This window comes from Vidua chalybeata, chromosome 1 (assembly GCF_026979565.1).
Source record: "Vidua chalybeata isolate OUT-0048 chromosome 1, bVidCha1 merged haplotype, whole genome shotgun sequence".
Lineage (NCBI taxonomy): Eukaryota > Metazoa > Chordata > Aves > Passeriformes > Viduidae > Vidua > Vidua chalybeata.
In genome coordinates, this window is record NC_071530.1 from 104,057,891 (window position 1) to 104,077,726 (window position 19,836).

The 19,836-nt window shown below is 38.9% G+C and overlaps 1 protein-coding gene across 3 annotated transcripts in view; it reads left to right on the forward strand.

Annotated features, from left to right (window-relative positions):
* Positions 1-19,836, forward strand: part of DLGAP1 (DLG associated protein 1) — a 399,684-nt gene that overhangs the window by 245,396 nt on the left and 134,452 nt on the right. For all 3 annotated transcript variants that reach the window (XM_053949747.1, XM_053949760.1, XM_053949753.1), the window contains one exon: positions 16,878-17,903. In XM_053949747.1, coding sequence (XP_053805722.1) covers positions 16,950-17,903 — 954 coding nt within the window. In that variant the 5' untranslated portion in view covers positions 16,878-16,949. The remainder of the gene's footprint in view (positions 1-16,877; positions 17,904-19,836) is intronic.

Genomic DNA, 19,836 nt, shown 5'->3' on the forward strand with positions numbered 1-19,836 from the left:
GAGAATATTTTTTCACTGAAGGTTCTGGGGGTATCTTTCTCTCTGGGTATGTCTTTCACTAAAGCCCTCTTGCCTGGAGAGGCTGTCGAGAGCATGCTTTGCACAAATTGCTGCCGTGCAGCCTGCGTGATTTGTAACAGAATGAAAATCCCTGGTAGTGTCATCTGCTGGAGGGATTTTGCAGAGCTGTCAGTCATGTTTGCTCTACAGAAGGGAAGGGTATTCTTGTTTCACACCTCAGTTCATGGTCTCAGGGGTGTAACGACAGATCACACAAAGGGTTTCTCCAGGGAGGTACTGCAGAACCTGATGAATGCAGCAGGCTTTTTCCATGGAAGTTTCCCAAGAACTAGCCCTTGTTCTTAGGTCCAGTAGGCTATGTGTAGTGGGATTTTTTTTTTTTTTTTCCCCTCTGACACAAAGCTAGACTAGATACGCATGGAGCATTTGCTTCACTAATCCAGTCTAATGGCAGGAAGCCTAAACTATCCATATGCTCGCTGTGGTCTGGCATTGCAGAGGCATGCTGACAATTTGGCAATGGTGACTGTTCCTGTGGGCGTCACTGAGACATTCCTGTTTCACTTCTTCTCTTCAGTATCATATGATGTTCTGGGAAGCTGTGTACATTCTGTTTCTTCATGCTTCAAGGAGAATGACATTACATACCCCGAAGTCCAAGAAGTTAAAAAATATGTAACACAAGCTATAACAGACCAGGAGGTGAAACTGGAAAGGTTTTCTTCAGGCAGTAGTTTAACACCACCAGCCAGTTTCTTTGCTTATGATTATCTTCTTTGTCTCCAAAGCAGCCAAGTGCTGTTAGCCACTGAGCATTTCATATTCCTCTCACTACTCTTCATGTTTCTTATCATACTTGGTTATATCTTCTCTTTCAACCGGAACATTACTCTTCAGAAATACAGTGCTGTTTACGTGTCCCTGGGAGTGTACTTCCGAGGCCAAATCATCTTAAAGCCAAGGAAGATCATCTGTGAAGTTACCTCGGAAGAAAAGGGAAGAATAATATCCCTTAAAACAAAGAACCAAAAAAAAACTAGCTTCATTTAGGAATGCACCCAGCTTGAAAAAAGTCCTATAATTAAGTGTTCAACAAAAAATATCCAGTTACTGACAATAAGAAAACAATTTACCAATTATTCTAACTTCACAAGGGGCATCCAGCTGGTCATTAGAAGAGATTTGAAACAGGAGCCTTGTGTTGAGTTCATTGTTGAATATTCCTGCAGAGTGATTGCATTCCAGGTAAATTTCATACATGACTATTTGCTTTTAGCCATACTGATGATCAATGCCATGAAAATTGCCAGTTTAGGAGAATAAATGTAACTTTATTACTCAGTGTTTTTTTAAGAAAACTTCGTTCTTTGCATTCTTGCTCTCAACCTGTTTTCTAATCACAACTAGGGCTGAGGAAAACCAACATGAACAATTGCTGGGGACTTCAGGCCGTGGGAGAGCGGCAACCACAAAGTCTGGTAACAACAGTTTTATCTGCCATGTGAGAAGGAGTAGGCAGAAGCCTGTGACTATCTTGTCTAAGATTTCCACAGTTTGCCTATTAAAAGTGAGTACAACCCCACCAAATTAACCAGAGCAGGACGCTATAGCAAACCTGTCGCTTTGCGAAGGGGCTATCAACCTCCAGAAGGAGGTCAAAGGTGGTGCTGAGGAACACAGGCATCACCCAGAGCAGAATCACTCCAGTCTGAACAGAGCAAGACAATATTACAACCTTCAGAATTTCTCCCGTTGGATGAGATTTAGAATGTGTGAAACAAGGACTGATAAACTTTGACAGCTTGAATTTCCAGATGTTAGGGATTGGTTTAGCTACTTTTAAGAATATGGGTGAACTGGAATTGAAAGTACAAAATATTTTTTTCTTTTATTACCTGCATGACTGTGGGATATTCAGGCTTGCTATAATAACATGCTCTTTTAGTAGAAGATTAGCAGATATGTTAGCAGAAGTGTTTCTACTAGTACAATTTTGGATTTAGAACATCCATTAAAAAATTTACTGTAGAATTCTAATCCAAAAAGCTTCCTACTACAACACATTCCAGTTTCTTGAGCTTCTGTCTATGAAAAAAAAAAAAAAAAACAAAAACAAACAACCCAGGAACATTAATGAAAAGGAGATAGACATAATGCTTTTTTACAATTGTCATAATTCATAGAATCATAGAATGATTTCAGTTGGGAGGGACCTTAAAAATAATTTCCAACTCTCTGCCACAGTCAGGGACACCTTCCATTAGACCAGGTTGCTCAGAGGTCCATCCAGCCTGGCCTCAAACACCTCCAAGGATGGGACATCCACAACCTCTCAGGACAACCTGTTCCAGTGCCTCCCCATCCTCACAGTAAAGAATGTCTTCCTAATACCTAATCTAAACCTACCCTCTTTGAATTTTCACCCTTGTGCTATCACTCCATGCCCTTGTAAAAAGTCACACTTCAGCTGCCTTGTCAAGCTCTTTTAGGTACTGTGATCTTCTCCAGGCTGAACAACCACAACTCTCATCATGTCTTCATAGGAGTGGTGTTTCAGCCCTCTGTCTATCTACGTTACCCACATTTGGACTCACTCCATCAGGTGTCCTATGTCCTTCTTACTTTAGGGTGCCCAGAGCTGGCAGCAGTACTGCAGGTGGGGTCTCACTAGAGCAGAGCAGAGGGGGAGAATCATCTCCTTCACCCTGCTGCCCATGCTGCTTTGGATGCAGCCCAGGATGTGGGCTGGCCTCCCGGTCTGCAAATGCACATTGCTGAGTCATGTTGAGCTTCTCATCAACCAACACTTTCCAAGTTCTCTTCAGGGCTGCTCACTATCGATTCTTCACCCAGCCTGTATTTGTTCTTGGAATTGCCCTGACACATGTGCAGGATCTTGCCCTGAGCAAGACAGGACACAGGAATTGAAAGGACACAGGAATAATAAAGTTATGAGAAGTGAACTTCTAAATGTTCAGCTATGGCGTGACTTCCTATTTTTTTATGAGACCTGTAAGAATGTAATCATCTTTACAGGTACTATGGTTGTCTCAATCAGATTTGAGTTCAAAATTTTATGAGAAAATGGCAGAAAATATAGCTGCATACTCAGTCCAAATAATCACACTGTTCAAAACTAAAGAGAAAAAATGTTCTTTTTCACACTTCCCAGTAAGGTGAGAATTAACTGAGGTCAAATCAACCTGAGTACATGGAGAAACTTTCCCAGCTCTGCTGTAGGAGGTGCTCAGACAGCTGAGAGGATTCAAACTGCAGGACCAATGGGAGCAAATTAGGTGTCAACATCTGAGCCTGAGAGCAGTTCCTGCATCAGGCAGACCTTGAGGGCTGATTGCAAGAAACCTGAGATGGGATCAATTCATTGAGTTCCTTGGCTTTCCCAGGTTCCTAAGCAGTGTACTCGGGAGGCCAGCAGATACTGAAAGAAACGGGGAGAGCTTGGAGGATGCATGATGCTCTCTGTGTCTTTTGCTCTTATTCTTTATCTTCAGATGCCACTATTTCCAACACTGTGCAGCTTAACAAGGTCCTGTCAATGGATTGTGTCCGTGGTACCTTGTGTCCCTGGAGTCAAAAAAGGTCCAAGTATAACTCATTTCTAGAGAAAATTCAGCTTCTTTTATGCTTTTTCCCACTGTCAGGAAACCGGTGGGATTTGCTTCTCTTTCCAAAACTTCCAGGGGTCATACAAATCTTATATTTCAACCCCTGCCAGTTTAAATTTGAAGCAGGGAGGCGGGGCAGGAGGTAGGTTGGTGGGTGGAAGAATGGGCATGAGTGCACAGATGGGGGATTGTATAAACCTTATTACTGAGGAAGCCTGGCAAATAATGCTTAACAGAACATTATTGTTCTTGTACACCATCTCTTCTGTAGACTTCAGAGATGCACTTTGCAACTGTCTGAGATCATACTCTGAACTGCTCTATAAAACCCATAAAAACTTCCTTTTAAAACACAGTCTTATGGAACTCAAGCAATGTTAACAGGCTTAGCAGGCCTAGCAGGTTTCTTCCTATTCACTTAGGGTAGAAGAGATCACAGACCTCTTCATGCTGTTTCCAGAGTTCTACTCTGAACTTCCTCTACATATGAACTTGACCTGCAAGTCTCTTTTCATTTAGGAAAAGAGAGGAATGACTTTTTAAAAGCTTGCAAGATTCTTCTAAACACAGCTTTATCATCAGCAAATAAAGTACTTATCCTAATAATGAAAAACATTTTAAAAATAGTAGGATCATTCCTTTTAAACTCTCAGCATATTCACTGTATTTGGTCTGGCTGAAATTAAGTTAATTTTTTAATAGCAGCTCTCGAAGCTGTGCTTTGCATTGGTAGCTAGAAAGGTGTTGATAACGCCATTATATTTTCTCTCCCCTGTCCATTTGCAAAGGGGAGAGGCTTTGGTGGTGTCTGGCATCCAGCCAGGGTCAACCCACTACAGGGGTTTTGGTGCCAAAACATGGGGTCATAAAGATTTTGAGATAAATATAGTAACTGGGAGAAGTAAAGGGCAAAACAGATCATGAACAACATCAAAGAGTGAATTGATCATGGGGAATTTTTGTCATAATTGTGGTGAATGGACAAGGGTTGAATTTTGTGTAAATTGTCCTCTTTTTTTCTGTGTTGTGATGATGTTATTTTGGGTTTTGTGTGAGGAATTTTGTTTTGTTAATTTGGTTGCATTTATTGATGCAAGGGCAGGTTGTGTTGTGAATGTAGATTTTAGTGATAATTCTGAGATATATGATTTTCAGAGGTGAGGGATAGAATGTACTGAGTTTGTATGGCCAGGTAGCAGGGGGGCTACAGGGGTGGCTTCTGTGAGAAGCTGCTGGAAGGTTCCTCCATGTCCAGCAGAGCCAATCCCTGGCATCTCCAAAGATAAATGTGCCACTGGCCAAGGCTAAGCTAATCAGAAATGGTGGTAACACCTCTGTGATATCATATTTAAAAAGAAAAAGAATTTATTGTGCAGCTGTAATTGCAACTAGAGATGATCAGGATGAGAATATGTGAAAGGAACAACACTGCAGACACCAGGGGCACTGGAGAAGGAAAGGGAAGGATGAATCAGAGCAGAGATTCCCCTGTAGCCCATGATGCAGACCATGGTAAGGCAGCTGTGCCCCCACAGCCCATGGAGGAGCACAGAGATGCTGAGATCCACCTGCAGCCCATGGAGGAGATCAATGCTAGAACAGGTGGATGCCTGAGAGGAGGCTGTGAATCCATGGGAGGCCTGTGCTGGAGCAGGGTCCTGGCCAGGGCCTGCAGAGCCATGGAAAGAGGAGCTCATGCTAAAACAAGTCTCTTGGCAGGATTTCTGACCCTGTACCCACACTGGAACAGTTTGTGCCTGAGGAATGGCACTCTGTGGAAGAGTGACCCGTGTGGCAGCAGTTTGTGAAGAACTGTTTCCCATGGGATGGACTCATGTTGGAGAGGATCATGGAGAACTTCGTCCCATGAGAGGGACTCCACGCTGGAGCAGGGGAAGGACTCTTCTCCCTAAGCATCATCAGGAACAACGTGTGAAGAACGGCACGTAACACCCATTCCCCATCTCCCTGCACCACTGAGGGAAGGAGGTAGAGCTGGGAAGGAAAGATGAGTGGAGGGAAGGTGTTTTTAAGATCTTATTTTACTTCTCATTTTCCTGCTCTGATTTTGTTAGTGATAAATTCAATTAATATCTCCAATTCTAGTCTGTTTTGCCCATGACAATATTTGATGAGTGATCTCTCTTGGTCCTTATCTCAACTCATGAACCCTTCATTCTGTTTTCTCTCCCCTGTCCAGTTCTAGAGGGGAGTGTTAGCAAGGCTTTGGTAGGTGTCTGGCATCCAGCAGAGTCAAGCCATTACATTCACTCATGTAAAGATTAACTGTGTTTGTTGGATCTAAACACGTGTCCTTATCTGGTGTCATTTCAGTGAGTTTGTAGAGTATACAAGTTTTGTTTCATCTTCTGTTTACTAATCAGTTTACTAATATCCTTCAAGCAGTTGTCATCTACAAACTAAAAGAAGCTTTTTTAAAAGTGAAAATATTTTAATTTTAAATAAAATTCATGCTCAAATAATATCAAAATGGATATTACTGAAACCGGTATTCTTTATTCATCTGCTGGAAAGTAGTACTACCAAAATCATACCTTTCTGAAACCCACCATCCATGTTATCTTACAGTACTCCTTCTTTGGATCTTCTCTACAGTGCCTTAAAATGCACACTCTGAAAGTACACTGAATATTTCAGTTGCAGTAGTACAGTTTTTCTAAGCAATGTGTCCTGTTGCTTTGCCAGCGCTCACATGCATTGCTGTTTCGGCAGTGGTCAGCCTGACTGTCAGAATGGATAACCATCAATGAGTCTGCCTTTACTGTGAACTTCCCAAGAGAGAGGGTAGACATGCAATTTTAGATCAGCTACTGTTTTATGGGGGTAGTGTAATTTTGTTTCTGCAGTAGATTTAACATTGCTAAAAAGTAGTGGCTGAAAATCTGAAAGAAAAATAAAATTAGTTTACTTGAACATTGGACATGATTCTGAGTTGCATTTGTGAAAGCACAGGTTAATGTGTCTAATCTCAGTTAAATTCTTTGTACATTGGGGAATTCACAAGAACAAATCTGCAGTTACTGATAGAGCCTAACAATGTAATTGCATATCTGAGAAGAACTGTATCTGGTATGAAGTGTATAAAGTAGCCATGGGCATGCAATAGTTCTGTCCCACAGCAGCAGGTGGGAATATGGCTCATGGTAAGGGCTTCTGAAAAGGTTTATTGAAAAATCTCCAGAGCTATTAGCTGGAATTGGATACTGGACATATTTAGCTGCACCTATGGATCAGTGGCTAATTACCAGAACAATTTTCTTGGAAATGAGGCAGATTCTGTTACTTCATAGCTTTAAAATCAGACCTGCTGTCTTTTCACAAGGTGTACTCTATGTCAGCAATAAATTGTAGCTCCACAGTAGCAGTTATGGATGGTTTTTATAAGCCTCATGAGGAAAAACATGAGGACATGAAGACATGTATGAGGACAAACAGCTTAGCCCACTGTGTCTTCTCCTGAACTTACACAATAATGTTGACATTTAACATATGATGTTTTGAGGGGAAAGATGAGATTTCAGTTGAATACTTGAAAGATGTAATAAAGTGAAAATGATTTGTGCTTATTATTCAGGTTTAAGGGAGTATGCCTTTTTAGTACACAAATTAAAGTAGATTGTAGAAAGCACTTGCCCTTCACCTTGAAATTAAATTAGATTAAATTGGGAGGAGTAAGCAACAAGGAATTAACAAAACGTTCTGCATATATTACCAGTTTGATATATATGGTAGCCTGCTTATGGTGTTACTCTTCTAAAGAAACATTTTTCTGAAGTATTTATTCTGAAATATTTATTGCATATTTGCATATTACTCTGCAGGTTTGTTTGCTTGTTTGTTTGTTTGTTTATTTTACAGAATATTAGAACTTCTTTTAATTAAAAATAACTTCAAATGCACTACTTCTGTGGGTTTTTTTAAATACTCATGACAAGATGCTTTGCAGTAGAACCTAAAGACAAAGCTTTTCACTTGAAAGTGTATGGTATTCCAGTATATGAACACTCTATCATTTGCAATTGCATGTAAATTAAATTTCAGGAGTTCCTTAAAGTGTATTTCATTTATGGTAGTTTTGTGTGATGAAGCACTGAGTTACCAATAACACTGCCTTTTAAAGTGCATTATAAATAGTTTTAAAATTCTACCTACTTAATATTATGGAGAATTCTTACTCTATACTATTTCTTTAAGCCATCAAATATTAAAAGCAGAAATTAAATTCATTTCATGATAGTCGTGTTGGTCTCAGGAACAATTCCATTGAGATCTGTGAAGTTACATCAATTGGGGCATTGCTGGAAATAGTAACGGGCAAAAAAAGGGAATTAAGCTCATACTTCCTCTTCCTCCTTTTTTTTTAGTGCTTTCTCTTCCACTCCCTCCCTCACTTCAATTTTTCTGTATCAATGAATGCTTCTTAATGCAACAAAGTTCAAGTGGAATGAAAATATTCTTGAGGATATTTTCTTTGATTTTGACTTCTTTACTCTCTATATATAAAGAGAAGTTTTAATTCCATTCTTTATTATTGTGTTTCATGTCAGCAATGTGTGAAGTTCAGACAAGGCTAGTGTAAAATAACAGCGTCTGGTGCTTTGGTATTCCCTCTGAGCCCCCAAGAGTGAAACATGCACTGTATAAATGCCTCATGTGCTGATGAAGTTAAACATCCTTCAGGAGTAAGATGTTCATTTACCATTTTGTGTATCTCAGCACAGTGATTTGTGATGAGCTTCTGTATGGCATGCACATAGTGAAGAGAAATCATCCTCAAATCTCCATTTCTTGAAAAAATGGATGTCAAGTTCATGCACAAGCATTTTAGATGGCACCTAATATAAGGGTACCACCACCATATTCCTCACAGTGTCATCCTGTGTGGTTTCATCAAGCTGGTAAAAGATCAGTCACAAACTGTGGAAGTAAACAAGTCACAGTTAAATTCTGTGGCATTGCAAAGCTGACCTTTGCAATTCAAGCTTATAAGCATGGTTTATTAATTTTTCCTGTTTGGCCATCCAATATCAGATTATTATTCATAATAACTCATTTCATCAAATAATTTTTTCAGTCATTTTTCTCTCTTCCTAATTTAAAAGCTATTCTGAAAGCCTTTTCTGAAATGTTTAAGCCATGTTCACTGTTTAGAAAATATTATTTCTCTGAATAGTTTTTAGCTTGCTTGCAGGGGTTCATTAGTTTGTATGCAGTAATTAAGTTTTGTTTCGATTTTACTTGTTTATTAATAGAATCCTTTTCTGATTCTTTATTGGATAAACATAGTTCCTACAATCAAATTCTTATCATGTGCCATTTGTATGCATAAGTAAACATATACAAAAGAAGTTCAAGATAAACTTCTCAGAAGTATTCTCTAATGTTTAAATCTGCTTGTTTCTAGGTATGTGCAGACCATTGGTTCTATTTATTGGAAAATTCACCAAAAAATAGGGAAAAAAAAGAGGCATGAGTGCAGTAGAAGCAAATTCCATGTGCATAAATAATAGCAGAAAAGTCTGAGATATTATTTTTTACTTTTTTATGTTTACAATCAGAATCATATCCAAAAATGAAATTTACTGCTACAGGGGTTTTGTAAAACTTTTAAATTATTGTTGTTGTAAATTAATAGATTAAATGTAGTGGGTGGTTTGGTGTTTTAGGTGGAACTGAATGAAGGCTCAAAGCAGAAGAGGAAAGGTTGTATCCTCTGTTCAAGGGCAGAATTGTCTCCCAGAGGGGATGCAGCCACTATCTTGTGCCGTGCGGGGGAAGAACAATTTGCACACAGACTTTCTCTTCCTTTTACTGTCACATTTTACTCTATGACATACTTGATAAGCAGCTTTTTGAAGGTACCAGTAATTTTTTTTCAGACATTCTTCGTAAATTAAGATTTATTTCCCAGTTTGCCGTAGCTCAAAATCATTTTATTGCATTCTGTGAAAAATAGTCCTCCTTAAAAATGGTTGGTAAAATCACTTGAGAAAATATTTGTGGCAAATGTTTCCCTCTGAAAAGAAGATTTTAAGGTTTCTTCTTATTTTTTTTAAGCCAGTAGAGGTGAAATGAGACAAGGATTTGAGGATTTGGTTCAGCTTTTAGTTGTTTGTGGGCTTTTTTAAACCTTAAATTCATGAAGTTCAGTACTATAGCAATGTTTTAGGAAATAAAGAATCCTGTTACTGTCTGACTTTTAATCAGGTGTTTCATATTCAGTGCCTAACTGAACTCACAATTACTGGTTTTTACTTTTCAGTTGAGCTGTGAGGAACAGGTTATAATGAAAAAGATTAAGTTTTGATCTAAGCATGACTATTTTCTACCAACCCAATGAGTTTTCTGCCCTGCTGGCTGAGCTCTTTTATCTCACACCTTCAGAGGGGGCTTTTCCTGTTTCTCCCAGGAGTCAGTTTTCTCCCATGTAGGAGTTAGCTGGTCTTGCATATGAGCAGAACGTTCTTGGCACTGTGTGCCTCTCCTCTTTTCCTACTGCCTCACTGGAGAAACCTGGCTTGGGCACACAGAGCTTGGAACGTATCCATGACCAAGCAGGGTGATCATAGTGGTGATATTTGTTTGCTACAGTTAAAGCTCCATAATACCAAAATGACTATGAAGTGACTTTTCCAGGATGTTCTTAGTCATAGTTATGATGTGGGACAGTTTCTGTGAGGCTTTGCAAGTTCTTTCTGGTGGGCTAGTGGGAGTAACCAGTGTTAACCTGATTCCCAGTTTTGGTGTATCTTCCTTTTCATTCCCTTTTGCTCTTTCCCCAGACAAAGCATTCTGGAAATGCATTGCAAATTCTGCTTAAAAAAAAATATTAAGGTCATAATGCTCATCATCCCCCAGACTGAGGAGGTTAAAATGCAACATCTAAATTTGGGTATGAGGTATATGCTTCAACACTGCCTATATGATATTTATTAAATGATTCAAGTAAATACTACATTATACAGATTCAATTAAATATTTACTTGCACATTATACAGATTTAATATCCTGTTTGTTTTCTTTCTGGGAGAAGAAAATGTCCATTGGCAGTTCTGAATTCACAACAGGCTCTCCAGCTGTACCTTGTCGAGTCAGACTCTGTCCTACACCACAGGAAAGTAATGAGTAGTCTAATTGCACTGTATATTATTACTCACTGAATCAGATCAGAATTTTTTTTTTAAGTTGACTGTGAATTTGTGTGCAAATCAGGAGTGTGGAAGAGGAGACAATCACAGTTTAGTACTTCTTTTTGTAGAGCCAAGATCTTTGTGTGCAATCCTGCGTATTGCCAGTCACACTATTGAGAGGATTGAAAAAATCGGTCTCTTTGTGTCAAAATTTTGCTGACATATTACTGTTAGAATCTCGCAGACTTTGTAGTGTATTTAGATATGACTCAGAGGTAATTATGTGTTAGGTTACCTTAGTGACTGCAGATTTCGTGACACTCCTAGTGGCGAATCAACTTGCTTTTAGCCACAGACGTGAAGAAAGTAAAGCCAAGCCCAAAACTTTTAGGCACGTACTCTTCTGGTACTGACCACCACAGTTGTTCACCAAAAACACATGGATGGAAACAGTAGTCAAATTTAAATTTGATACCTGATACCACAAATATATGCAAACTAAAAATTGTTGGATGCAGAGAGAAGAAAAACCCCACCAGTTTTTATGATGCCATTGGTGGGATGCCTCTCTTCTTTTTTTTCTGATATGCATACCATTCGCAAGGGCCTCCTCAAGATCAGCTAAAGCTTAATTATGGGGTTTTTTTCCCAGTTTCTTCCACTTATTGATCTCCCCATGCACTTGGAATTAGTTGACTGGCCAATATATTTCTCTTTATGACTCCCTGTCCACTGTTCAAGATTAAATTATATTGTAAATATCACTTCCCTGGTGTGATTGCTGACACAGAAGCAAAAATTAGATGTTCTTTTGAGAGTTTTACCCAAGGCACTGAATTGTTCATATTACATGCCAAAATGTATTAGGGAGATGATTTGAGACCTCATTTTCTTTTGAACACCTTTAATAAAATATGTGGATAGATGAATTTTATAATATATATCCTTTTATTGATGTCTAGATTTTCATTAATGTGATGCAATGTAACAAAAAGGCCCCACATAATGGCTGCAAAATATCAAGACCTTTTCAATAAAGCAGTGTTCTGCATGAGGAGCATGTGGAAGTTTCTACCATAATCGTATTTTCCATCTGTTTGTAAATTTTGAGAACTGGGGAAAGGAATTTCACTGAGAACATTCCATAGTGTGGGATTAAATAAATAAGCAAATTCTGAGAACCTTGGGAATTTAGCATGGAAATCGGAACCTATCTTTGTTTACCACAGAGCGTAAAATGAGAGCACAACTATAAACAGTACTGCTAAGAAGCATCATTGGTTCAATTTGTGCACATGATTACATGCCCTCCTCACTCAGAGCTGAACATACACGTGAACGCATTATGTGTTTGCACATTATGTCTTCCACCTCTGTCCCAGTGCTTCAATTTCTGGACCTGGCAGACACCTGAAGATTTGGAAGTGTCATCTGACTCATTGAATGGTATCTTAGAAGAACCACACTCACCAAACAATAAAAAAAAATCAACATCCCTCACTCCTTGGTCTCTGAACACACAAAGATATTAGACCCAAGGTGCTGTGGCCCTAATTATGCCTAATTGGGGTGTCTCTGTTGGTGACTTCTCTGTTGGAAAAAGAAGACTTCCCCATGGTTGAGGAGGAGGACACTATGGAGTAAAACTTGACATCCAGAAGTCTGTGGGCCCAGATGGGATGTGATGCACCCACGAGTGTTGAGGGAACTGGTGGACATCATTGTTAGACCACTCTCAATCATCTTAGAAAGGTCATGACAGTCAGGAGAGGTATCTGAGGACTAGAGGAAAGCAAATGTTATCCCTGCCTTCAAAATGGGGCAAGAAGGAGGATCCAGGCAACCACAAGTCCATCAGCCTGTGGGGTGTTGACCCTGGCAGGATGTCAGGTGCCCACCAAAGTCGTTCTATCACTCCCCTCCATGACTGGACTGGGGAGAGAAAAACAAAAGTCTCATGAGTTGAGATAAGGACAGGGAGAGATCACAAACCAATTACCACCATGCGTAACAGTGAAAATAGATTCAACTCGGGAAAGCTAATTGAATTTATTACCACTCAAAATCAGAACAGAATAATGAAAAGTAAAACACCATCCTCCCACCCCTCCCTCCTTCCTGAGCTCTACCTCTTCCCCCTCTAAGTGCCACAAGGAGACAAGGAGTGCTGCTGCTCAAGAAGAGGAGTCCTTCCTCTGCCCCAGCATATTCTGCATTCTGCAGTCTTGTTGGATGAAGCTGGAGGGGCTCAGGGGCATATCAGTAAATCTTTTCTAAGACAGAAGGTTGAACATATATCTAAGGGAAAGAATATGTTTCTCAAAGATGTGTTTTATGAGTAAATTTGGAACACATGAGTAGACAATATAGTTACATGAAATTTGTAAAAAAATAAGGTGATTTCTGCATTCAGGTTTGGTTATTTTGCATTTATTTTCATTTTAATTACATAGGATTTAAATAGGCATTTTTTCTAGCCACTAGGTTATTTCAGGAAATTGTTATGCATTAGGGACACCACATTAGGGACAAGAATGAATATATTTCTATTGTTCTTACCAAGGGCAACCTCAAGAAAACAAAAGCAAATGTAACATGAATGTTGAAAGTAGTAAGCGCTCTTCTTCATCCTTGCAATGCTGTATCTCTTTAACATGTCCTTTATTCCTATGCCATCAAGTAGTTGTGGTCTGCTGTCTACAGAATTGCTATTTGTACTGCTTATTAATGTGTTCATCAATTGCCTTGCTCTATGTCATGAATAATTAAATGTTCCCGTTCTGACCAAAATATACCAATATAATAAAAGCCTTAATTGGCTTCCTTTCAGCTACTCATGGCATGAACAGATAGCCCTGTCTCCAGCTGCTAATTGCCCTAAACATTGATGTACAAGTTCAGACAACACAATTATGGAATATGATGCATATTCTTTGAAAAATACTGATGAAATCAGAGACTGTAGGATAGAAATTTTTTCTAGACATATATTAACATATTTAAACAGGAGAGTGATTTAGATTTTGTGTTTGGAGTGATTTCGTGCAGAAGAATTGTCCACTAAATATTTAAGAAAAACAACACTTCTTTCTTCAGTGCTGAGCAGAGTATACTTATTCTTTCTTTCCTGGAAGGTGCACTATGGTACATAGTTGGTTTTTCCCTTTTGGTTTTGGCTTGATTTTTCTATCTCTCTCTGGTTTTTGCTTCTTTGTTTCTTCTTTTTTTCCACCTCTTTTAAATCTGATTTTTCATAACTCTATGATCTTTTGCTTTCACAAGCATTTTCTCTGTTATTCTCCTTATGTGTTCATTTGATTCCTTTTGGGCAGATCATCCTATCTGTCTTCTGCTTTTTTCTCCAGTACTTCCTCATAAAAGATCCATTGACAGCTCAGACTCAAAATACATGTATTTTTGCTCCTAAACATTTCCATCCTACTTGCCATCCAAGCTCATATAGCAGTGCTTAGCCAATCTTCCTCCACAATTTTTTTGAAAGCCTGTCGTTTTCTCTCTATACAGACAAATGTCACTTTTCATAAGCTTTTTCACTTTTTTACCAGTTTTTGCACATCCTCCTTAGCATCCATATTGCCAGTCCATCCAAAACACAGCTGGTAACATGGCTGTTCTCATTGGTCAAACCATAGCTCCATCTTTTAAGCTTGTTTTTAGTTTCACGGTTTTCCACAATATTCTGTCCAGTCTATAAACCAGATCAAGTGTTTCCTGATCCCAGCTATTTTCTGTATCCAAATATTAAGGCTACATTTTCTCGATAATTCCATTATATCCCCTGTGCCTGTCATGACTTCATTATGCTGTGAAATATTGGTCCTTTTGGTTCTTTGCCTCCATATACTCTTTTTGCTACAGTATATGAAAATTTCATCGCCATTCAGATAGGGAAAAAATGAAAATAAATCAGTATTTTAGGGCATGTCCCACTTAGTTGTACTTTTTCACATCTTTCTCCTATCTTTGAGGCAAGGTTTAATTTTTTTTTATCTTATATAGCACACTAGTCTATTTTTAGCCTTAAGAGAATTTATCCATCATCCTAAGGACTGTTGCGTGATTGCAAATGGATTTATGGATTTAAGTAAAAAAAAAAAAACTGGGTGAAGTTTTCTTTTCATAAACCTTGATGTGTAAAAGATATTCATAGATAGCAAAGATTGGACTATTTTTTATTTGGTCTCTGTATCCTTTAGAAGTACTCTGCTTGATGGGATATCTTTGTTAAGTCACATTTTCTATTACCTAACTAATTAATCTACTACTACATCCCTTTGGATGTTTCTCAATTAGACAGACTAATAGATCATATTTTAAAACTATGGTGGGGATGTCAAATTCTCTTTAGAAGTGCTAAGGATTGTCACTACAGTATAATTGACAAGTGTAGCTCCCTGAATATATTATTTTCATGGTTTTAAAGGTGCCTTTAGCCATTTTCCTCTTTAGGTAAATCAGTCAGCCTATCCATTTATAATATTTCAAGAGCCTTTTGTGGTATTTTGAAAACTTTTTTTTTAATTCAAGGTCTCCTGAGAAGGAACATTTTCTGCATTGCAGGGATCCAGTGAGGGGGAATAAAATGCAGGACATCCAGATTAGCTTTGAAGCATACTGAAAAAAACTCCTGTTTGGCTTGCTGTAGATTCAGAAGAAAATATAAAATAAGTTCTGATGAAGTGAGGAGCATGCTTTTCCAGACTGGCATGAACTTAATGCTATTTTAGAAAACTTAATTATTACCAATTTGCCAGTGGGTACAATGTCTACAACCTGTTAAAACATGAACTTTAGCTGAGAGAGTGCTGGAGGAACATAGTGGAAACCTGTTTGCTGTGCATGTTTATCCTTACTCCAAGAAAGATCTCAAGAGCTACATTTCCAAAAGTATTAATGTGATTAGCCGTGCCAGAAAGGAGTGAAGTAGCTGAGTGATTCCCATTTCAGTGCAGTATAAGAAAGGATCCTCTAAGGAGTCCTCTGCCCTTCAGCTTCTCAGATGGCACCATGAGACTTCTTTCCCACACCTGAAACCTCATAATACACACATTAGCAGCTCATAGGTTGCATCCAAAGTTTTGCTAGAGTTGAGGGCTGAAATGAGTGCATCTGGCCTCAGGGTGGTTATTATATCACTTGGGATGAAGATTTCCAATTTCAATTTGTTGTAATCCATATTCTACAGCATTGCAAGTTACTTCAGGGACAAATAACTGCAATCACAAATTAACTGTTATTGTTATTAACTGTTATTGTTCTGTGCAAGGTTTGGCTATCCCAGTTCTTTTAATGGTGGGAGTATGTAGGGATATATGAACTCTGCTTAGAATAATGAAAAATTATTGAGAAATAAACCAAGCTGTGCATTAGCAGAATAAGATGGGGTTTTTTTAGTGAGTAGGAGCCAGAAAATAGTAAATACAAACCCCACAGATATATAGGATGTTAAATAGTTGGTTTGGCTTCATTTTGACAGTGTAATTTATTGTTATTTTACTCTTAATTTGAAAAGAACTTAACAGAAATAATGTTTTGCTGTTGCCTTGAGATGATAACAGTCCAGGCATACGATATAGAGATTGAATAAAAATATTCACTGAAGTTAGAGAAAGGTTTCCCATTAATTGCACCATGCTTTGTGTTTGGCCCAAAGAAGCACAGAAAGTGCTCCATTAAAGAAAGTATCTTTTCCAATCTGTCCATTTGGCCTTGAAAACATGCAGATGGGCAGTTAAGGCAGCCTGGGATGTCCCTGTCCAAGAATGTTTTCAGAACTGAGTTTTTTGAGTAGAGGTGGCAACATTTATCTTGCTTTTCATATTGGAAACATTGTCTTGCATCTGTTTGCAGCTAATGGCACAAGATAATTTTTCTTGTGTACTGCTTAGGTATCTTTATCACCATGTTGGATGTGGGAAAGATTAAAGGATAAAAAGAGTCTGAGAATGTTTATTTCAGTTACTTTTGCAATAAGAAACAAAGCATGTTAATTGTGCACATGCTGTTTATTCTCTCAGCTTGAATATCTTACACCTTCTGTTGTATTTCTCCCTTTTAGGCCTTTCTCTGAGTTCTGCCTGTCGCACAGCCATACGTATTAGATGACTTTGGGACTCGTTTTCCATCAGCGATGAAGGGATTATCTGGCAGCCGCAGTCACCATCACGGGGTTGCCTGTGACCCTGCGTGTGACAGCCTGCCACACCACCAGGACAGGAAGCCATATTTGTTAAACCCAGTGGACCCCCACCCCGCAGACCACCCTTACTACACTCAAAGGAACTCTTTCCAGGCCGAGTGCATGGTGCCCTACAATGATCAGATTGCCAGCAGCACGTTTCCCCGGAGGCATTACAGCTCCCACCACGAACTCAAGGATGAGTGTGCTCTGGTTCCCCACGGAACTGCCAACAAGACGAACCGCATTCCTGCCAACCTTTTGGACCAGTTTGAGCGGCAGCTGCCCCTGAATCGGGATGGCTACCACACTCTGCAGTACAAACGAACTGCCATGGAGCACCGCAGTGACAGCCCGGGCAGGATCCGGCATCTGGTTCATTCTGTCCAAAAGCTCTTCACCAAGTCCCACTCGCTGGAAGGACCATCCAAGGGGAGCGTCAATGGGGGGAAAGCAAGCCCGGAGGAGTCACAGACGATGAGGTATGGGAAGCGCAGCAAGAGTAAGGAAAGGCGATCAGAAGGTAAGCCCAGATCCAATGCATCAGGATGGTGGAGTTCAGATGACAACTTGGACAATGATGTTTGCATTTATCATGGTCCCAGTGGGGTCATGACCATGGGAAGATGCCCTGATCGCTCTTCTTCCCAATACTTTATGGAAGCCTATAACACTATTAGCGAGCATACTGTGAAGTCCTCCAGAAGCAATAATGATGTCAAATGCTCTACCTGTGCAAACCTGCCTGTGAATTTGGACTCCCAGTTAATGAAGAAAAGCTCTTGGTCCTCTACATTAACCGTGAGCAGAGCCCGTGAAGTTTACCAGAAAGCATCAGTTAACATGGACCAGACAGTGGTGAAGGCAGAGACGTGTCAGCAGGAACGGTCATGTCAGTACCTCCAGGTACAGTGTGGAGAGCTGGTTGCTGTTAACTGTGCTCTGCCTTGTCTCAGGTGTTTGTGGGGGATGGAGGTTTGCTCTGATGTCTCAACTTTCCCCAGAGGCCACTGATCACCAAACAAGGGGTTCTACTACTAAAATTAAAAATATATCAGCTTTTTTTTTTTTTTTGGTCCAGAATTCAGTATTTCAAAGTAACAGTTCATGTTAGAACAGGATTTTTTTTTTTTTTTCATGTGGGAAAAATAAGACCTTTCTGTGTACCTTTTGAATTTATAAGGCTGTCACAGTAGGGGTACAGGGAATTTGATGTTTTAGTGCTTTCATTTAGCATTGTAATGTCAATTAACTGAATGTTACCAGGATACAAATTCTTTGATTTCTGTAATTTCAATTTTGCTTTCATTTAGTGCTCATTTTTTAAGAAAGCTTTTGAGACCCTTTTGAGAAACTATGGGGTACCTTAATACTTTCTCCAGCAGGAAAACAACCTACTTTTCTTTTTGCTATAGAATATAAATTCTCTTAAAACAGTTATTGTAATGTGTCCAGATTTGTTTATCAGGCTATTCCTCTTTTTTGTGGCTCTGAGTCAAAAATAAAAAATCAAAAGGTTGAAATTATTGCTTGTTCTGATTATACATTTTAGGAGTACATCACCTACTCCCTCACAAGCTGTTTGCAGTTAATACAGCGTCACTATTTTTCACCAGTATTGTATCTTTAAATGTCAAGAATCAGATGTCTCCTCTTGGAGCTATCATACTGCCGGTGAATGTTTGTGGCAGGAACATGGATCAGAAAATATTAAAACTGTTTCATTCTTAGGAGAGCTGTGGATAGCTTTTATGCACTTTAAAAGAAGCACTTATGGCACATCTAAGTGTGTGTGTAAGATGGAACAACGTTGCACAGAGAAGAGAGAAGACCATGAGGAAAAAAGAGGTTTGCTAAGATAATTCGGTTTCATTTTAATGTAGTGGGACTCTTTCCTATTTGTATAGAACTGTAGCAATTTCTCTTATATGGGTGCTTTAATGAGACAGTCAGCTTCCACATTCTGTTGTTTAAGTCAGTATGCAGAGAAAGCGTAGGACTGAGGCATCAGCATTTAAAAATTGATCTTAAAAGGCTTTATGGAGTGTCATGCAAAATAATTTTGATTGCCAGTCTCTGGGATGCTAAGTCTTAAATGTAAAGGAATGGATAAGTATATTTTCTATCAATTCTTTCAGAGAGTGGGGTGGGGAAGAGGGGGCAATACAAATGTTTAGTGTGTTTACAGCTCTGTGTATGGGCTGGGGAGGGGGGTTTCAAAATAGCCTCAGGTTGCAACCTTTTGAGGTTTTGTGGTTTTTTTATTATGTATCTTTCATGTGAATTTTGTGAGTAAGAAGAAATCGTAACTTTAGGCTTGATTGTTGTGGTCACTTTGAACCCTGAGATTTTTTGTTGTTGTTGTTGTTGTTGGTATTTTTGTTTAGTCCTTCAGCCTTCTCTTGGGTTTAGATAAAATAGCTGACAATTCAGTATGTGACCAGATGGCTAGAAAAGAGTGAAAAACTGTGCCAGCATCAGCTTTAAACGAACACCTCCATAGGGACCTTTAGATAATGTTTAACTGACAGGAATAGACTCCTCAAGTGGAATTAAAGGACATTATCTGTGTCTGTATGAAAATATGTCCAACAATTGTCAAGGGCAAGAATAACTAAATTCTCACTTAGAATAACTACATTCTCACTGTGTTTCCCATTCTCACTGGTAGTTCTATTTCAGTTTTCACTTAATTTTGTTTTATTCTTTCTAATTGCATGCTGTTGTAAAATCCAGGGAAATATAATTGGTTTGAAACTGTATTTTGGATTTTTTTTTTTTAAAGGAGAATCTTAACCAGGCATCAGTTAACATTGGAAGTAATATTCAAACAAAGTAC